The 22,003-nt window shown below is 27.1% G+C and overlaps 2 protein-coding genes across 3 annotated transcripts; one reads left to right on the top strand and one right to left on the bottom strand.

Moving 5' to 3' along the window:
* Nucleotides 1–1,851: 1,851 nt before the first annotated feature.
* Nucleotides 1,852–9,896, bottom strand: LOC113553901 (DALR anticodon-binding domain-containing protein 3). The gene is made up of 10 exons (XM_026957467.1): nucleotides 9,741–9,896; nucleotides 6,806–6,907; nucleotides 6,405–6,717; nucleotides 6,162–6,319; nucleotides 5,908–6,084; nucleotides 5,620–5,837; nucleotides 5,385–5,551; nucleotides 5,180–5,313; nucleotides 4,298–4,465; nucleotides 1,852–1,991 (listed from the first exon to the last, which is right to left on the bottom strand). The coding sequence occupies exons 4-10, from the start codon at nucleotides 6,291–6,293 to the stop codon at nucleotides 1,872–1,874; spliced, it is 1,116 nt and encodes a 371-aa protein (XP_026813268.1). The 5' UTR covers nucleotides 6,294–6,319; nucleotides 6,405–6,717; nucleotides 6,806–6,907; nucleotides 9,741–9,896; the 3' UTR covers nucleotides 1,852–1,871.
* A 1,250-nt stretch (nucleotides 9,897–11,146) lies between these two features.
* Nucleotides 11,147–15,855, top strand: LOC113551284 (vacuole membrane protein 1-like). Of its 2 annotated transcripts, XM_026953443.1 has the most exons (9): nucleotides 11,147–11,553; nucleotides 11,899–11,997; nucleotides 13,130–13,284; nucleotides 14,110–14,200; nucleotides 14,264–14,454; nucleotides 14,529–14,760; nucleotides 14,823–14,903; nucleotides 14,968–15,240; nucleotides 15,306–15,855. In XM_026953443.1, exons 2-9 carry the CDS (start codon nucleotides 11,899–11,901, stop codon nucleotides 15,444–15,446), a joined length of 1,263 nt encoding a protein of 420 aa, XP_026809244.1. In that variant the 5' UTR covers nucleotides 11,147–11,553; the 3' UTR covers nucleotides 15,447–15,855. The 2 variants fall into 2 exon arrangements, with proteins under 2 accessions (XP_026809244.1, XP_026809245.1); XM_026953444.1 differs by lacking the exon at nucleotides 11,147–11,553 and having other exon boundaries at nucleotides 11,715–11,997.
* Nucleotides 15,856–22,003: the final 6,148 nt, after the last annotated feature.

Raw genomic sequence — 22,003 nt, 5'->3', positions numbered from 1 at the left:
TAATGTTTTTTTAATTCAAAAACTAGTAACTAGTAACTAGTTTTTCAAATAGAATTCAATGACAAAAAATTCTGATTCCGAAACAATCCTGAGTGGGAATACACTGTTATTTTCTAAGGATATTTTATGATAAAATTATTTCAATATTAGTATCTAGTACAGCTGAATAAAATTTTTACCAAAAACATCGTATATACATAATATAATAATAATAATTAATAATTATTGCATTTTTATTTTTAACTTATAACTTATAAGAATCAAGTTATAAATAAAATTAACCACCAATTACTGAGAAAAAAATGTTATCTTGCATAGGTAATATGTTAATGTCATTATGAATTGAAAAAATTAATACGTCGTACATTTTGTAATGTCTATAAATAGCTCAAAATAGACAGAACAATTTAAAAATTCAAATGATCTAAACATAAAACAATTTTTACTTACAAACTATTAAATTAAAATTAATTACATTTAAAATTAAACTAAAAAAAAGTGTTAACTTTAAAACAACTATACAGATTTAATTTTCTACCAAAACCTCACTCAAAATTGAAGTATTTTTATTCCAAAATTTGAAAACAGAGGAACATTTATGTAATATTACTGTAAATCAAATTCTGATTAAAATTTAAAAAAAAATACGTTTGGTATCAAAATTTATTTTATTATTTAAAATATCGACATATCTTACCAACGATGCAATATTATACTTCATTTTTAAAAGATATTTTTATGTTATCTGTGTTAAACTTTGAATTCGAATTCAGATTCATACCTATTACCTAGGTATTTTGATAAATAGGTAATCGTGATCTTTCGGCTTATCAGCCAAACATACATATTATACAAATAATATAATTATAACCTACACAATTTTGTGTAATTTTAAGTAATACATATGATAGATAAATAATAATCGATAGTATTCAAAAATTACTAAATTGCTTTAAATTGTATGGTACTTACGCGCGTGTTAACGACATATTTAAACATTTTGAATTCGTATATAAAGATAATATCTAGTACCTATTTTAGGTACTATTAATAATACTGTATATCTACCAAAAATATTTATATTATTAGATTATTTACCTCGAATATCGTATCATTCACGTTTGTGTAAGATTCTGATTTCCGATTATCTTCAAATACTTGTCGTTCGTATATTGAGCAGTTAAACGCGTACAAACTTTAAACTTGGTTTATTGTTTTATCTAACCGGCGAGCACTTAAATTGAAACAAGTTTACAGCAGCAATGGATGTATTATATGGTTGTATGAAACAACTTTTGATAGTCAATAGGTTTTAGAAATGTAAAAGACCAATAAAAATAAAAGAGAAAAAGGTCTCGCACAGACTTACAAACATTCTTATATGTGTAGCAGAAAATGCTGTTATCTCGACGGTTCGAACATGTGTTTTTGAGAAACATGGTCGGCGGAGTTCCGAAAGTCAAGACTAGGGAAAAAGTTTGTCAGTTTATTATTGTCTCGACTCTCGGTATCTCCTATGTTATATACATTTTTTTTACCAACTACGCGTATTGCGTGTAGAACTTTGTAGAAAAAGACGTACCACTGTACACACCGCATGTGGTGGACGGTGGTGTCATGTTTTTTGATTTACTTTTCCAGATGATTAATAAATACGAAAACATAATATATAAATAACAACAAATTAAACATTTGAAACGATTACATATTATTTTTTAGGCATTTATAACATGCAAAAAAATTCAGTACAAAATTCATCATATTATAACGTGAGGGTTAAGTAAGTTTGGAAAAAACAGTATTATTTTATGACAAAATATTGGTCAACAATAACTTTTGCCTTCCATAGCGCCTTCGTCGATTAGTACCATTTACATTTCGCGTACAGCATCAATGCCTAATAATTGGAAAACATTTTCATACACCTGTATTGACGCTTTGACCAAATATAATCGAGCGTGCATCAACGGTAATAAACTTGAAATGGGATCCTGAGAATAAAAAATATTCAATATAAATTTTAGCTAATTATATTAATTAATTGTATTATAAATTATAATATTTAATTAAATACATTTATCATATACACATATGCTAACGCTTAGCAATTGTTAAACAACATAATATAATTAAATATAGGTAGTTTTCAAATATTTATCAGTGATTGAGTACCATAAATATATTATAACTATTAACTAGTATGGTAGGTATACACTTAAAATAATCCAGCAAAATAATTTAAAAACAATTCAATTTTTATGTAAATGAATTTCATTGCATTATATCAATAGTACAATATTCTATTTATAAGAAAACTATAAAACTTACAGATTATTGGTTGTGGATAAATTGTATACCATATTTATAGTGTATACCTGTTATTTTTAATACTTTAATTATTATTACACAATAATTTATTATAAGTGTATAAAAAAAATTAAAAGTAATATTTCAAAGCTTAATATTAAATGTATTAGTTATTATTTGATTACTTCATTTATTTTTCAAAAAATATATTATTATTAATTTTGTAGGTACATCATAACATTTATTTTTTATATTTTTTATGAACTGGAATAGTCATTGTCTTCATACTTCATTGTTAAACAGTTATTAATATATTGAAATATGATAATAAAACACATAGAAAAAATGATTAAAAGATTAATACAAATAATGACTAAAGACAAATCATATTACCAAGTATAGGTAAACATCATTGTGAATCTTTCATAAGTTGATTTTCTTTAAAATATGCTCATGAAATATATTTATTATAGTTTTAATTTGTTCAATGATGTGAATTTATGTATTTTTTTTATCTGTGTACAATAAATTAACACTATCAATTTATAAAATTATTTTTTTATACATTGCATATTAACAAAATACATACAATTATATTATTATTCTTACTCTATTTAGAAATTAAAATTAATAACATTTTTATTGTTTCAGATACATATTTTGATAATGGAATTATAAATATATTTAATAATTATTGAAATATAGTGTTTAGACTTTAATCAAATGACAAATCTATTAAGTAACGAAAAATAAATATTACTTATTTAAATGTACAAATGATATACAACCGCATATTGTTAAAATGCTAATAATAAGTAAAAATTATTATTTTAACATAATATTTTTATCAGACAAAATTGATCTGTTATCACTATTGCACTATTAGAAACTAACATTGAACTTAAAAACTATAAAAATTGCTTTTAAATAATAACAGTAAGTTTATTTATGCCAACAAAGGGATGAATAATAGTCATTTTAGAAAAAAATAACAATATAAAATAATAAAGAAAGTAACAATAACAATAAATATCAACACATTAAACATTTATTTAAAATTAAATATGAAAAATAATAAAACAAAAATGTTGTCAAAATAAATAAAATTGCACAACATAATAAAACTATGAAATTTTATACGAATTGTTAATATTCTATAAAGTAAATTATAACTGTTTATTTTATCTTTGAAAATATTCATAGGAAAGATGTTACACCCACATGCGTTGTAGATGTCTTACATACATGTAACAGCAAATTAGTTTATTTACACTTTAAAGATAATACTAGAGCAAATTTACCAAGCACAGTTCTAAAATTCAAAAAAACAAAAGAAAATGTGTTAAAGAAACCTAACCTAACCTTGGATAAGCTTGCTGTCTATAGTAAATATATATATATATACTCATATCCACATCCTTCACATTAAAACTAATAAGAATTTAAGTGATTTCAATCATATATAATTAATCAATATTTTATTTTAATAATAAACTGCACTATAAATTGTCAACGTTTTCATAATATAATTGTATATAACAACCACACATTGCTAAGCAAAAAATAAAACTGATTCACAATGACTTTGTTGGGTTGATGGAATTTAAAATGGTTAGGTACTGCATTAGTAACTATGAAAAGTTTGGGAACTTGATATTATAGCTTTATATGAAAAATATATACTTTGATAGGTAATGGAGTAATCATGTATACTTAATGTATATGTTTAAGATTTAAAATTATTTACTTTGAAATAAAATAATTTTTGTTTCAGTAAGTTCCATGCTTATACTAAAACTGTTGATATAATTCAGTTTATTTTATTATTATTATTATTTCAATGGTTTTTTTTATGGTTAATGATTTATAGCATAATATAAAATTAAAATTTTGTTGTATGCAACACAACATTTATAGTTAAATGTTTAAAAGTTTACACTAAAAATAATTTTAAAAATACTACTGTTGTACTTTTAAACAACATACTCACAGATAAAATGTGATGTCTATGATAAAACAAGCTAACTGCTGATGACATTTCCATTAAAAACTTGCATAATCTATGGACATCCACACTGGCTGACAACAAATGTTTGACAGATAGTTGAATAATCAATGGATACATTGATAGATGGTTAAGGATTAAAAGCCATTCTTCCTAAATGATACACATAATATTATTCATTGTAAATTAATTTCCTAAGAGTACTGAACCAATGACAGCAATATTAAAATACATTTAATGGGTATGCTAGATATCAATAGGAAACTTTCATTGTGGTTTTCTACTATCCATTAAAATATAAATAATATTCCTACATAATGAATTAAATATTTTATATTATTATACACATGTTTTAATTGTAAAGATCTATAGCAAAAATAATAGTTTTATAACGAAAAAGTTATAACCTAGGTTAATAGCCTACGCATGTCCTGTATGGACAGCTGTCTCATAAACAAAAATTACAAACTCTTCAAAATACATTTTTAAGAATAACACTAAAAGTTCTGTAGTTCACAAAAAATAAACAACTGCATAATGATACAGGCCTACTATACCTATCAACATGGATAACGTAACAGTTCAAAAATGTTTTACAAAAAACTCCATAAAGCCGAAAAAGCACTCCACTATAAAATTGGCAAAAGATCTACAAAATTATGACCAAAACCCTGGCTACACAGGATAACCTACTCGAAGCTCATGAAGACAATTCACTTTTTAAACTGACCAAAGTTTATTTATAAACTATAAATTAACATTGTAAAAATTATATTTATAATAAAAAAAAGATAACCCAGGTGAGCCAAATATGTAACTAAAATATTCAAGGTGCCATCACACCATCATTTAAATACTAAAACTCACATTGCTAGTCAACAATCCAAAGTTAACAGAACAAATATCTGGTAAAGATTCATAGAAGTTTTCAATAACACCTTTTTCATATGCTTCCCATATTTGACACAGTCTTGAGTAATTGTACATTATGAAAATACCACCTAAAATGAATGTTGAAAATAAATTAAAACTGTACATGTTAAAAAGCACAAAAATAGTAATTTAAACAAACTGTCTTTATTTGATGTATCACATTCTGCATTAATAACTTTACTGTGGCGGACACTTAATAATTCATAGACAATTGATGCATGACATAGTTTTGATATTATATCGATCGGATATTCTTCAGACTCAATACGATTAGCTGACATTTTAGTAATAGAATCTTGTTTTCGCCTGAAATCCCAATATTATTATAATATATTTTATAATGAATAAATTTAATTAATTAATAATATGCTCACTGTTTATATTCTTTGACTTTCACATTACAAACAACATTACCACACAATACGAGATTACTATTTTTTGGATTGTTTTTTTTGGACACCAATAAATCCAATCCATTACTTTCTATTATGTATCCATTCATTTTGGCCAAATTTTGAATTGTCTCTTTCAATAATGCAATGCGCAAGCATGTGACTGAATCATTACACTCGTCAGAACTGACTGAGACTACCTACGTTCACAAACAAAACAAATCTTAGAAACTCACTCGTATTTTTGAGATTTGAGATCATATACTTTACAGTGCCTTTGTGATCAATATTGCAACCATATTTACAGCCAGACGTCAATACATCTTTCATAACTGTGGATGCCCATAATTCTTTTTTTAACCATATTGATAAATAACCTGAAGACCACGAGCAACGTTCAATGATTGTCAAGTCTTCCACTAACTTTTCAACAAGGTTTTGTAAGTTCTAGAAAATAACAAATGAATTCATTTTCAAAATAAATACAAATTCCAAACTTTTGGCGAATTTATATGGGTACTTACTTTAGTTGAATAGAAACGGATGTGTCCATTAATGCGATGGTTCAACATTGGCAATTTAATATCAATGTCTAACCCCGCATGGGTTTGGACAAATAATCGCAATGCATTGAAAAAATCGTTCAAAACGTACATGGTCAAAACTCTTGTGAACTTTTTAACTAGATACAAATAATTCAACTGTTTAAAATAATTATACAATATTTATAACGTTTAAGCTATGTTTAGCAAGTTAGAACTAAGTACCTTTTAAATAGTTGTTATTGCTGTATTATTTCTCCAGCAGAAACTACATCGCCTACAACTGTAATAGGTAATAATTGAATACTGGATCTGCACTCAGAATCATTTTTAACAAACGATAAACTAAAATCACTAATTACCTATATAAAACATTGTACTTTAACAGTACGTATACTTTATTATTTTATTACTAATATGCGAATCAATGTGTACTTGAATGTATGTATAATATATAATTTTATTTAAATTAACGTAAGACGAAAGCATTCGGGGCACTCGCAAATCGTCGACAACTATGTAGTGTCAACTGTCAAGTCTGAAAAATTACCACATAACGACAGAACTGATAAAAATACAAAAATTAATTGATAAATGATATCATACTATCATATTGGAGTACTCACTAAGATAACTCAATACTATGTACTCTACGCATTTTGGGCAGGATAGAGGGCGCTCATCAGTCCTCAGGATAACGTGGAACCACGAATTAAGATGTATATGTTCTGATTATCATAAAAAATAAAAATATACTTTAATTAACTATAAATTATAATTAATCAATTTAAATAATTTAATCAATATCAAAGATCTAAGACCATGTTTTTTTAAATATTAAACGTAATCATACATTAATTTCACGTATAAAATATAATAGTTTTAAAATATTTGCTATACCTATTACAAATGTAAAATTGACAATAGTGCTCGGTCATAATCATATTATATTGTTCTATCTTTTATACCTATCATCGCATTGACCATTGAGCCAAAATATCTTAATCACGTCTAGGAAGTACTTAAATGCCTATACTTTGTAAACATTTAGTGTTTCTCTGAACGATTTATTATTTATACATAACAACAGCAAAATTAATTTGATTTTATTGAAAACTGAAATGTTGCGTAAAAATTACCGTTTTTTCTATAATTTTTCCAATTATTAAAAAAGTAGATACTGTGTATTTTTACGTTTGATTCACCAAGTACCAACTAAGTTCACTTTTATGCCAAAAAAAAAAACATTAAATTTTTAAATCTTAAGATATAAGAATTAATATTATAAAAAAAAATATGTTATTTCTGGAAAATAAAGTTACATAAATATTTGATAAAAATTTCAAATATCTACAGTTTTTTCATTTATGACATAAATACACAAAAAAAAACAACATCGATTTTGTTGAAAACATTATTGGTTTCATGAAAAATTTACGTTTTTTCTTAATCGTTTTAAAAATGACTGCGAATTTTTAATTTTGAACTCTTCGAAGTACAAACTAGATCGAATTTTCTGTCAGAAACCACCCTTAACGTTTAAATCGAATTATATTGTAAAATCAATAAATTCATTCAGAACCATAGTCCATCAGTGCTTCTGGTCATTAAACATATTTCCGCTCTTGTAAATTTATAACCTTTTACCAACAACTTTAGTACTAGGTTCCAAATATAAATATAGATATTTAAATCTTAATTTTATTTTTTTATTATTGTTTTTTTTAAATATGTACACGAACGCATATTTTTACATTATTTGAAATTCAAATAATTCAGGTTTCATTGTCAATTCATATGAAATAAAAACAAATAAATAGAAATAATGACTTTAAAAATACCTATAAGTATTACAGCCTATACCTACTAGATTTTTATAATTAGTTTATTAAAGCCTTAATTGTAACTTATATTGATAAAATAAATTCATTGCATTTTGTATTTTGACAATAATAATCAATTCACTACCGAATTTCTTCCATAATTTTCTATCATTAACTTATAAGTTATAAAATATAAATAGATTAGGTATTGAAATATGATCAGCGATCCATCAAAAAATGTAAATATTGACAGATCTACAGGAGTTGGATTTTATATCTTATCTCAACACTTGTATCAATGTTTTTCATATTTAATAATGGGCAATGTAAAACAATTTTTTAAACTATTACTTAATATCACTCTGCGTAATATTATAACGTGGATTTGATATTGTAAACATTGTATATTTGTACAATATTTGTACTTACAGTGTCATTTAGTGTACACTAAATATAATACATTACAATCATAACATACGGCATGCGTAATATTATATTTTGTATCATCTATCTTGTATAGCCTAAAATTGTCCAATAGTTACGATTTTTATCAATAAATAGCATAATTACTTTGTGCATATTCTAAGTAAAATGTGTATTGTTATAGGCATATTATATTTTGACTTTTGCAACTCGGGTCTGAGCCAATCTCAACAATCCTCAGCTACGGTTGCAAGTTAACATCACTTAACTTAGTAACATTAATTATTACTTCTTTTTATAATTTTTGGCATTTTTATTTTTAATTGTCTTTTAAGGTTATATTTTCATTTTTAATTACTCGTCTAATTGATATTTTTAATAATGCCCATTGATTAAAACTTTTTACTTATATCTTATGAATTTATTTATTTAATTTTCGTCATAAATATTTAACATTTTATATTTTTTATATTTTTTTAAACATGATTTTTAATTTGACTAAAAATGCATTTTAAACTTAATTTTTTTTAAATCTTACACAACTTGCAACATAAGATTTTTTTAGTGTTTTTATCGAAATTATAGCATGTTATATTTCCGTTTTTTATGTTTTATTTTTATTTTTTTTTCAATTATTTACCTACTTTTAACCAGGAAAATTTGAGTAATTTGACCTACTATAGATACAACATTCTTTTATAAACCACCCTCAAAGTTAAAGATTTTATTGCTTGTAAGATGACACCAGGCAGTGACGAATATAAAAATTTTCTTGTGACGCCGTGCCGGCAGTGTATTAAAAAAGGTTTGACTAAGACGCTGTATTGTAATACGTTGAGTACTCTAACATAATATTATATAGATAACTAATATGGCTATATATAAAAATATGATTTTATTAACTTATTATCATTTTATAATATAGTTATTATATAACTATATAAGATGATGACTGATGAGTAAAATTTAATGATTTAATGATATATTTATATGTATATTAAATATATTAATTTTATTATTATAAAATAAACAACGATAACCCATATAATAACATAGGTTATTACGTATTAGTATTTAGTCTTATTTAATCATTTTACAAAAAATTCAAAACAAAGTAAGTTTAAAATAAAAAATGAATAATAATGTAAATGGCAGAAAAAAAAATAATATAAAAAAATTGTATGTATAAAATTTAGGAACCTTTCAAAACATTATTTTGCTCCAAGAATATAGCTTCTATAGTTGATTTATAAATAACTCTATGTAAGGAATTTTAAAAATAAAAATCATTAGGTATGTTCAAAAATGTTTTTACCATGCAATACTTGGCATTGAGTTTGCATCCGGATCTGGTATTATTATATGCCGAAAAGCGTGCGATTATCATTTACATTTTTAGCAATCTAACCTGAGTTGAGAGATGAATATCTTAATTTTACAATGATGTGCAGTATTTTTCTGTCTGTCATCCTTTTTTTGGTGATAAAAAGGCTTTGATTTACAACTTTGCAGACCTATTAGAGAGGACAACAGTAAAAAAAAATTAGTGCTTTTAAAAATATCCGTGAAATATATATATATATATATATATATAAAAAAAGAATTAGAAAAAACCGAAAAACTAGAATTTTAACGTAAAACCATGTTTTGACAAAATCGATTTAAATATTTTGTTAGTTCTTAAAAATTAATAACTGTATATATAGAAACATTAGAAACTTAATATTATGAAATGAATTGGCCAATTGGCATATTTTATTAGATATATGAAATAAATTTAAAATGGCTCTTTTTGTAGGTACCTACTGTTCGTATTTTAGATTTTCGACTTTTTAGGTTTTTTATTTTGTTTATGATAATTTATTTTAATAAATGATAAAGTTTTTGTTTTTGGACAAAAAAATCTTGAAAGTTTAATACAAGATTTATCTTAAGTAGTTAAGTTTATAGGTATATAATATATATATATACTAATGCTAATTGCTTATTGCTAATTTTGAAAATACATAGGAACATAGTCACAATATTATAAGCTTTTATAAGCGCTTAATTTCAAATGCTTACAATTCATAAAAATCAAGAAAATTCGCATTTTATTTTAGGTTATTTCCAGGTTCTGTGTAAGTTTTTCTTACAAGAACTATAATGTATAAAAAATAAAAGTTCAACAAATATCTATTTCTTACGACTTTACGAGCGTCTGATAAGTTGAAAATGTATTGATTAATATGGGGCTACAGTATAGGTTGCTATAATATATTAATATAGGAATAAAAACGATATAATATTATTCTAATATTGTAATATAATATGTTTGCTTTGTTTTTTAGACAAGTTAAACAAGGGTGGCGACGGTTAATGGGAGTGACCGCCCACCGGTTTGCTCGCACCCCACTCGCCGCGCAAAACAAAAGTTAAAACTCAATTCGTGCCTATGCACCCCATAGATTGTTGCCAATTCTATTGTCCCGCGGGATTTTATATTTATGATATATTTCTTATGTCGACCAAGCCGTAGCCATTTTATACACAATAGTCAATATAACGTTAATACGACACGGTCTTTGGATCGAGCCGGCTGGGCGGCGGCTATCGAACCGCACCTTCCGCTTCATCCGACGCACGTCGTACGTCACCAGCTGACCGCGACCACCGACTATTACAGCCACCGCAGTCGTAGTCGTAGTGTTACGGTCGGACACGCGGAGGTTCCACGGCGACGGGGCACTATCTATGTGGATCCACGTGGTTTATCACCGGGCGGCGCGTATCAACGGCGGCTGATAACGAGGCGGCGCAGGGGCTGATAACGCGGGGCTACGTCACAGTGCGCCAGTGCAACACATAAGCAGTGAGCGTTCGAACTCCGCGCAGAGTGTGACTGACAATTAGCCGCTGTGACGAGTACGCGCGCGAGACTTGCTGCCGGTCCACAGTGTCGTTCCGCGATTATAGGCGTCGGTCAGTCCGCCGTTCGATCGCCGGTCTATCGCACGTACCCGTTTCCGCCGACCGTCGCCTCCGTGGCCATCGCGATGCACTCCTAAAGGCGTAATAGCGCCTCCTCCAGCGATCGATACACGTGATCCACCGTCGGAGACGAACGCAGAGCCACACATCTGAGAGAGGTACGTCCACCCGAACGCCGTTTCCGGGAGGCACTGCCACCGGTCGCCGATCGCACACGGTAGCCCCCTCCCCTCACCCCCCTCGAAATCAAGGCTTCCTCCCATCCGGTCGTGAGTCCCCTACTTTTCCTCCTTTTCGAACACCATACGTGTATAAAAATATTGTAACATTTTCTAGTTTGCATATTTTTTATACACTCATAATAATAATAATAATAATAATGCATGTGTGGTGTGCTTACTGGTCAAAAGACTAGTGATCTTACCCTGGAGCTGTATCTCAGATTTTAATTTAGTTGTTCGTTGTGTGTTTTCTATGTTTCGACACAATGTTCTTCACAAAAGATGCCTCAAAAGGACCGGAGTGTAACGACAATGACGTCCCGCAACCGTCCGCAGACTGATTCTAGGCCCAATAAATCAAGACCGAAGAAAATAGACAAAGTAAGTCCCCTCGACGACGACGACCACAGTATAACGTTGTTGTGCATGTTCTCTATTTACTCAGCCGACGTCTTTATTGCCGTGTAACAGTGTGGCTATTATGATTTTATTAGTAAACATGTTTTATAACACGAGTAACCCATGCCGGTATAATATCCATGAGCGCCGCTATCTCTGTCAAATATTTGCGTCAACACAACTTTTATTTTGTTTTGTGCTACAAACAATAATATTGTAAATCTATGTTGTCCGCGATAAATTACTGCATCCCTATTGTTATCTCTGTAGTCAAGAACCCTATCTTCAATTTATTTATTATTATTTTTTGTTGTAGGACATAATCATGGTTTATAACTAGTTAGTAATTCTTTTTACCTTGAGCTGTTATGACACAAATGGTAGGTAGCTATGACATGTATTACAATAATTATGTGTCAATAAACATTTTTCTTTGTATTTTATTATTGCTCAATTAATTTCTATTATTATGATTATCCAATAACATTATTTCCGTATAGTCTGTATTTTATTAAGTGACTAGATATTCATTTGTTTAAACATTGTCACAGTTGAGTTTTATTAAATTATTACTGTAGTTAGTATCAATAATATTTTGAATTGATCATAATATCAGCTGATAGTTAAGTAAGACAAATTTAACTATATATATTTTAAACATTTGAAAATGTAAAAAAAATAAAAAGTAATAAGTATTTAATTAAAAATATAATAATAATATCTATCTAGGTATAAAAAGAATATTCAAAAAAAGCTTCAAGTGTTTTTATTTTTTATTAAAAGTATGTCAAGGGACATTATGGTTTTGATTGACGTGTAAGAACTTATTATAAAATATTAATCAATGAATTAGAAACATTTTTTTTAATCAACCTTACTAAAGAATTCATTTCTGGAGTGTTAATAATTTTCAATGTATATCCAACTCTTTAATTATTGACATGTATTTTCTAACTAATATAACTTCATAATTTCTCGCAGATACATTGTCGCGTAACTAATGTTAACATTTCTTTTCTAATTAATTTAAAATTTATGTATAGATATGCTATTGACATTGACCAGTTTTAATCAAGGTTTTAATATACTGCTTACACCTAACATTTTTTTTTAGGTATTACAAAACGGCCAGAGTAATTCTAAATTCAAACAACTTAAAAAATCAACAAAAATGGATGCCCACTCAATTGTGTTATGGAAACATCCCATCTTAACTTTAGATCATTTCTGTAAAGAAGTAGTTTGTTTAACCAAATCATTTGTTAAAAAGTAAGTGACATTAAAAACTGTTATGTAATTTTTTTATTTTACAAAATTGAAAAAAATTGTTTAAACAAATTATCTATTGTATGCACCAAAAAATAATTACTTTAAAATTGTTTTCTAAGATATCTCACACATTTTAATTAATTTTTTTATTTATATTAAAATATGCCTATTTCGCTTTGATTTTAGCAATTTATTATAAATATTCAAATTTATATAATTCTGCGTATGAGATTCTAAAGTTTTTTTTCAAACTTGGTTTATTAATATTCCTATTTTCCGTATTAGTTTTTTTTTTTTTTTTTATTGTATTATTTGAACCGTTAAAATAATTTAATTTAATGGACCTTGATTTTATACTAACCACATTTTTCAATTACATATTCAAATAAAATATTATGTTGATCAAGAGTACAAATACCATACAAATATTAAATTTGTATGGTCTTTTTTTAAACATTGTCACCAAATGTATGTGTTCATTTATTTCTATTACTATTAAATTTTTTAATATTCTAATGTTATGTAATTTGTGAAACTAATTGTTTATTTTGTTATCAACAATATTTTATCTCAGTATTGATTATTAATGATCTTTTTATTGCTTTTCAAATTATATGCAGTTGTATATTAATTTTGTTTTAATCAAATAACATTGTAATTTCAGATAATTCTTAAACACAATTTGTCATGTTATTATCTATTTTATAACAACTTGTATGGTTTTTAAATTACATTATATTATTTCAGTAATATATTCACTAAAGGTCATTCATTTGAATAATATTTGATAGTAAGACTGATTGTATTAATTTTTTTATTTTTCAGATTAATTTGTTATAAGTTATATGTGCTTTTGGCACTTTTAGTAATTATTACTCCAATTATTTTACTATACATTGAAGGTCCTCATTTACCAGTAAGTCATACAATTGTCATTAAAATAAGTTAATGTAAATTAATTTCATTATTGAAATTTTAGATATTAATATGGGCAAAATCAAAAGTTGTATGGTGTCTCTACTGGTTAGGTTTAGGAGTTTTATCATCTGTTGGTTTTGGTACTGGCCTTCATACATTCCTTCTCTATTTGGGCCCGCACATTACCTCTGTTACTTTGGCTGCCTATGAATGTGGAGGACTTAACTTCCCTGAACCTCCATATCCAGAACAGTAAGTTATACACTCATTTTAATTAATTTTGTACGTCATGCATAATTAATTGTAATAAATTTATATGTTTTTAGAATTATTTGTCCTGATGAAGTTGACAGCGCCTGGGTAGCTAGTTTGTGGAACATCATGTTGAAAGTACGAGTTGAAGCTATGATGTGGGGAGCAGGTACTGCACTTGGTGAATTGCCACCATACTTTATGGCTCGTGCTGCTAGACTTTCTGGTAGACCACCTGATGAAGACAAGGAAGATTTAATAGAATTTGAAGAATTACTGAAAAAAGAAAAGCATCCAGAAACAATGGTACAGTTTTATATCTTAATTTATTGTGTTGAAATATGTAGTAATTCGTATTTTTATTTTAGACTATGGTAGACAAGTCAAAATTGTTTGTCGAGCGACTAGTAAAAAAAGTTGGTTTCTTTGGAATTTTAGCTTGTGCCTCTGTAAGTTAATATTTTGTTTTATATGATAAATCATACTGGAGTCTTAACAATGAATATGTATTAGATTCCAAATCCATTATTCGATCTTGCTGGGATTACATGCGGACACTTTTTAATACCATTCTGGACATTTTTTGGAGCTACTCTTTTGGGTAAAGCTGCCATTAAAATGAGTATACAAGTGTTATTTGTTGTGGTAGCTTTTAATGAAACTCTCATTGCAAGTGTACTTGATATTGTCGGTAAAATCCCGGGAGTTGGAAAAAAATTGCAAGCACCCATTACAACGTTTTTAGAAAACCAAAAACAAAGATTACATGCTAAAAAAGACTCAAAGGTAATTAGTGATATTGATTTAAAAAAATTATATACTCCATTACTAATATTTGTATACTTATGTAGGGTACAAATATTGCTGTGAAATTGTTTGACCTATTTGTTTTATCAATGGTTCTATATTTCATTGTGTCATTAATCAACTCTATGGCACAAAATTACTATAAGCGAAACCATAAGACTTCAAAAAAGCGATTAAGCGACTGACATACGGTTGTCAACCGTTTGAAAAAATCTTATCGTAAGTCCAAACGGCATTGAATAATTACTACTCATTCATTCATCCAATTATTTTCATATAACTTAAAAATAATTATTTCTTGGTACACAATAATAAGTCTTACATTATATATTTATTATAAATTAATAAATATTACAGGGTTTTGATTTATGACTATTATTATAAAAGTAAAAAAAAATAAATATTTATAAACTTAATATTACTGTATTATTATGCTGCTCAATAAACTAAATGATTATTGTTACTGTTGTATAACAATACTATCAACATATTAAAATGTATTATCTTGGACGGCAATTTTGAGCAGCTATCACTTTTTTATTTGTATTTTTATTATGTTAGAAATAATAATTTTTATTCCGTATGGTATATTTTATATGAAATTTATTGTTTTGTTCAGCAAAATAAATTTATTGTAAAAATATTTTTAATGTATATTTGTAATCCACAAGTGTTACCAATATTTAATTTAAGGTGTAATTATTATAAACCATACGGGAAAGACTTTATTATTATACAAATTTAAAACTTTTTTGTTAATTAAAAATTAAAAATTTTTAATATTGGTTTTTTTTTCTTATTTGAATGTATGTTATAGCAAAAAAAAAACATTTGCCTCAAACAATATTATGTATTTCTGTTAAAAATAATCAGGGCGATTATCAAAATATAATGTTGTTATGAATAACACCAAATCAAAAAAATTCATTTTTAGTTTGATTTTGTAAAATATGTTTATGTAATTTTAACAATAAATGGTTATTGTTGAAAAATGAAAATAATTTTATTTGATAGTCGCCATACAACAGTGGACGTTTGTGTAAATCCTTAAAATGTTTGTGATTTTTATAGGTATTGATAGTGTAATATGTGTTAAATTTAGTGGTAGAAGACTGTTCCTCTTCTGAAAATTTGTTCATTCCTGTTTTGAAAAATAAAAAATAAATAATTATAATTACATGAAAGAATATTTTAAATAAATATTATTATTATGATTTATTTTTTCTTGTCAATCACTTTGTTGACAAATAACATACTTAAATGTTATTTGTATATTGTGTATGCGTGCCAGTAAATATGCATTCTTTGACAATAAATAATTCAATGTTCCATTTCGTGTGTCTTAGTAATTTGATGTAGTGTTAAAGACTATTTATTCTCATACTATACTTATGTGTTTTTTTGATATTATGTAAGATATGTGTATTACTATTACCCATTAGACTTTTCAAAGAATAATAGTGTAGTTTGTATGTATTGCATTTTAATATTAAATGGTTCAATGGACTTGCAGTATTACAACATTGCCCTAGAAATACATTATAAAAATGTATTACATATGTATTTCGTGTAGAATTATTATTATTTTTTTTTTTAGATATATGTTGCAATACTTGTTTGTGTGATATGTTGCATTGGTTGATGACCAAATTTATTTTTACCAACATGATTGTATGCATAGACTTAATATTGTGCACACTTGTTTTGAGCTCCTTTGTGGATGTGTTAAAGTTTTTAATATTATTATTTACATGTACACATGCATACATATAATATACAAAATAAATTGCATGAGTGTATTCTTACTTTCAAATAAATTATTTATGTATGTACTTATTTGAAATGAAAACCAATAAAATTATGCCATGTTGTTTTACTCCTTGTAGTTATCACTATTTGATTGGACATAATATTTTAATAGAATTAATGTGTCTACGTAGGTATTACAAAACAAATACAATTACAAATTATTGTTGTAATTAATGTTATTACAGGTGACAATTTTTTTTAATCTTTTTCAGTGGGAAAATAAACTTGTTTAACATATCAATAGCTATTAATTTATATATTTTGATTTCGTATTTATGTGTTACAAAAAATGATGAAAGTTGAATATCATAATTGATATTCTATTGTAAAACATTTTTTTTTTTATAGGTTAGTTATATAGATAACTTATTAATTAATATTAGTTATTTAATACTTACTTTGTTCCTAATACATTATACTAATCACTAATCACGCGTAATATACTTAATACTTGCATAATTAACTAATTAATATTTAATGTATCTTCTATATTCAGAATATGACTTATGTATTATTAATTATTATTATTAACTCGCCCATAGATTTTAATATTTTTTTTTTTGAAAATACATCACACCTCTGATTATGTAAAATCACTGTCTAACAAGTAACAGTAATCTGCATCTCTCATCCACACTTTTAGAAATGACTAACATTTTTATGCCACTAACAGCTGATTGCATGAGCGTAGTGTTGTTTCTAAATCCATTTATAACATATTTAATCAACATTAAATTAGCCTATTGCCAATATTTGTATACATTTTTAAAATATTATTTTATATTATTTATGATAAAAGTATGGATGGGGATTTCTTTTTTCAGTAGATATTTTTAATTTGTCTATTAGTTTATACTTTATAGAATAGACTTGTTGAAAACAAAACTTGTACTACTTTATCTTATAATAAAATATTGGCGAGTAATCTGTTTTTACGCACACATTCATATTGTAATACTTAAAAGTTGAACTAAACTAAATACAAAATTAATATGCAATATTTTATTTTATTTTTCATTAATTTCACATTCCAGTCATTGGAATTAAAAAATGCTCAATTGTGTAATTTACATATTATTATAGATTATTTTTTTACCAATTCTCTATAAATCATTATTATTGTCAAATGAAATAAGTCAAAAAATAATTTTAAGCGTAAGTATTCTTAGTGTTTGATCATATTATAATTGTCTAGGAAAAAGACTAGCCAGAAAAATGTATGTCAAAAAACTGAAATAACTATCCTGAATAGTAGCGTGCTGAAGAATTTTCAGACCTGAGGCAAACAACCTCCATTTCCATGCACCCACAACTTTTAATTTTTATATATTAATATATTATATTTGTTTCATTTAATAGTATAAATATTATAATTAATAACTTTTTATCACCATTGCTCGACACCCACTCATTTTGGTCTTGATGAAATTGCTTTAAAAATATGTAACTACAAATACAATACAATCTCAAAAATTTCAAAATCAAAAAAAATTATTGAACAATACTAGCCAATAGGAACATTGGGAACCATGTTGTAATTCTTGTTATTTTACTTAAAATAACTATTGTTAATTTTTTAATGGTATAACAAGATAAGTGGTAGTCTTATTGGAGTGTTATTGATTACAAATAAAATAATAAATTGTATGGAATGTAATTTTATTACACATAAATTTCTATAATATTTATAATAAAAAAAAAATTAAAATTATAAATTTTATAAAAGAAATTGGAAACTATAATTTTATCATAATATATATATTTATCAAAATATTTAACACAAGGTGTAAATGATTAAATTTCAATTATCACTGTAAAATGTTCAACTTCAGTCTACACAGACGTTATTGGTATTATACTAAAAGTAAGGATGCATTATGTATTTTACAGTTATGAGTTGTTGTGTAAGCACTATCAATGTATTCTTGCTAATAAGATGTATAATGATAATAGAATATTCATTAGTTTTAAATTTATATTTAGGTGCCTACTTACTTAACTATAGTTAAGCAATACTTTGAATATATTCATTTTTATCAAAATCTACCATAGGGCTCAAATACCTAGTCAAATCCTAAACAACTTTAAAATATTAATGTGTACGTAAATATTGTATCGGCACACTCATGTACTATAGAAATTGACTATTATTTGTAAAAAAAATTGATCGACTATTTACAGGTAGATTGTGTGTGATATAGTGGGTTTATAAGAATAATGAAGGCCTATGATTTTACATAACTGACAATTAAAAGTAATTTCTCCTAATATTAATAACGCAGCCATTCTTTGTTGGTTACAGCATTGACTTATTCTTCTTCGGGTTTGTTATTTTGGAAAGAAGCCAGCAACTGTTCAATCCGTGAATATATGTCACCGTTTTTGCGCTCTAAATGATCGAGCACCAAGTTCAGGTTGTCGATTTCTTCGTGTAACTTGTACACCACTACAAGAATATATAAACAATATTTTCATTTATAATTTTAACCAAAGGACATTGCTTATAACATCACTAACCGGTATTATCTTCATCGTTTTCCCCTCGGGCCGAGTCCATGGACGGATCAGTAGTCTCTTCAAGGTCTACCTCGTTGGCTTCGTCCGCCATATTTTCAGGAATCTTGGAAGACGAATGGACTACAATAAACGATCACAAAAGCAATGATTTAATCGTTGAACTAACGCAAATACAGCATTGAATATTACAAATCGAAAACTGGGCGTACGTAAAAATAATTTATTCCAACAACGAACGTTGTAATCGTTAAACGTGTAGCTTACCAGCAGTATGACAGTGGCACAAAATCTGAAAATCCAATATTATTCTAATTCGAACTAAAATCGCAGGGTAGAATAGAATAACTAAAATAAGCCAAACTATAGGCGTCTACAATATTATTGTCTAGGCTACAACTGTGAACTGCGGCCTTGAAAACAATGTCCATGTTGATATCTACTAACTGATAACACTAAAACTTTTATCACTTTATTTCTGTTATCTCCGTGTATTTATATTGTATCGTGTTTAAACCCGTTGACTTCAAAAACCGCACATTTTTAAAAATTGTCGAATCCAAAAACCGCACAGTTATGATTTCGACCCCAAAATATATGAGTATATATTATAAAGTATATGTATAATTAATTATTTATTTTCATTATTCTCATATTTCATAGAAAAAATTTAAATATTAATTTAAAAAAATTTTATAAATGTGCAGTAATTTTTTATAAAGTGACCGATAAGCTGTGCGGTTTTTGTCTATCGACCTTTTTAGGGTCAAAATCAAAATTGTGCGGTTTTTGGATGCAACCGTTCATGAACTAAGTCCTAAGCACGATTTAAGGTAGATATACATTGTCATGTATATTATCCCGGAATCCTTTTCGTTTGTTCGGCTGTCAAGCTTGGCGTTTTAATGTGGCGCCAAATAAATAAACTCAGAGCCGTGCCGTAAGGGGGGGGCAAGGGACCATGTGCCCCAGGCACATGGTTTAAAGGGGCGCCAACAATTTTTTTATAATATTTTAAACTGTACATAAATAAAATATATGAGAAAAATGATTGTTTTACAATTATAAACGTTTTATTTCTTGTATTATTTGGCTTTATAATAAATTATTGTATTAATATCGATTTTGAAAACGTAAACATTGAAGATTTTGCTTCATGGGGTGCCCAAAATCCCAAAATTATTTAACTTATAAGCAAAATGAAAAAAAATATTGTTTTTCGCGGGACAACTTTACTCCCTCGATATTTTAATCAAAACAACCAAAATTATAACTACCATTGGGAAGAACTTTACCTATGTTGTAGCGTTTTAATTTTTTTTGATAACATGAATGCAATTAAAGTTATTTGTTTGAGAACTTAAGGTTTTTTTCATTTAATAATTCAACCCAAGTAAAGTTCTTCTCAATACGATTTAAAATTTTGGTAATTTTGATATACATACAGATGTACACACAAAAATACTTAAATAATCCGTTCGTTGTGGGGATGCACGGAAAATGTTCTATATAGATTCTTCTTTTCTTTTTTTTTTTTATTATCATTCTTATTATTCCTAATCTTATTATTAATATTAATATTACTATTTTTATTATTATTATGGTTATCTTATTCTTATAATAACATTTATTTAAATTGCGCGTTCATCAGCGATTGCACTATAAGGGTTTCGACGGTTCCTTGTTATCTGTCACAGAACACGAGACCGGTTCTGTGTTATCGCTAATGAAACTAGGTATAAAAGGCCCGGTGAACGACCAGCATTAACATTCACCGTCTGTCCTCCGTCGTAGCAAGACCCACCCCGGGCAGACTTGCGCGATCAGGAAAGGCATGATATCTATATTTTTTGAATTTTAGCATATATTGTGTTATAATAATATATTATTATTCGTAAGTGTTCAAGTATATGTTTCCAAACAGAACGTATATTCGTAAGACTCCGTTTCCCTGTGCGTCGTCGCCATTGTCGACACGCACAGAGCTACGGCGGGGTACGTTCCGCAGAAATGACGAGTCGCGCGTACGTCGGATCTAGTGAGCAGATGGCAAAGTTCCAGTGACTCGTCAGAGTTCCGCGTTACGGGTGTATCGCTCTCGTTTGAGCTGCCCGTCTCGTGTGCCACTATGATGATCTGACAATGCGTGCGATTCGATTCTGATCCGATTATTCGGTGGCTGCGACGTCGTTGAATCACATACGAATCTGTTCGAAACATTGTGCACATTAAGTAAACGTTAATTTTTTTTTCAGTAGTGTTTGTAAAATTGCATCGTATAATAATTGTCTATTATACAAGATTTTTTTTACTAATACATTTATCCACGTTAATCTGGTTAGGTTTGTTATTTATACACTCCTAGTTATGAATATTGTTTTTATAGATTTCCTGTACAAAATGAGCAATTAACTCAATC

Source organism: Rhopalosiphum maidis, chromosome 2 (genome assembly GCF_003676215.2).
Source record: "Rhopalosiphum maidis isolate BTI-1 chromosome 2, ASM367621v3, whole genome shotgun sequence".
Taxonomy (NCBI): Eukaryota; Metazoa; Arthropoda; class Insecta; order Hemiptera; family Aphididae; genus Rhopalosiphum; species Rhopalosiphum maidis.
Note: the sequence above shows the minus strand (reverse complement) of the source record. Positions and strands in the feature narration are given on the sequence as shown.

Excerpts from the sequence above, each read along its gene's own strand:
- LOC113553901 (XM_026957467.1), bottom strand. The coding sequence starts at position 6,293 with ATGTACGTTTTGAACGATTTTTTCAATGCATTGCGATTATTTGTCCAA. Across the intron at positions 5,314-5,384 it reads TGATACATCAAATAAAGACA|GTGGTATTTTCATAATGTAC; the intron begins GTTTGTTTAAAT and ends CATTCATTTTAG. Across the intron at positions 1,992-4,297 it reads ATAGACATCACATTTTATCT|GATCCCATTTCAAGTTTATT; the intron begins GTGAGTATGTTG and ends TTTTATTCTCAG.
- LOC113551284 (XM_026953443.1), top strand. The coding sequence starts at position 11,899 with ATGCCTCAAAAGGACCGGAGTGTAACGACAATGACGTCCCGCAACCGT. Across the intron at positions 13,285-14,109 it reads ACCAAATCATTTGTTAAAAA|ATTAATTTGTTATAAGTTAT; the intron begins GTAAGTGACATT and ends TTTATTTTTCAG. Across the intron at positions 15,241-15,305 it reads ATGCTAAAAAAGACTCAAAG|GGTACAAATATTGCTGTGAA; the intron begins GTAATTAGTGAT and ends ATACTTATGTAG.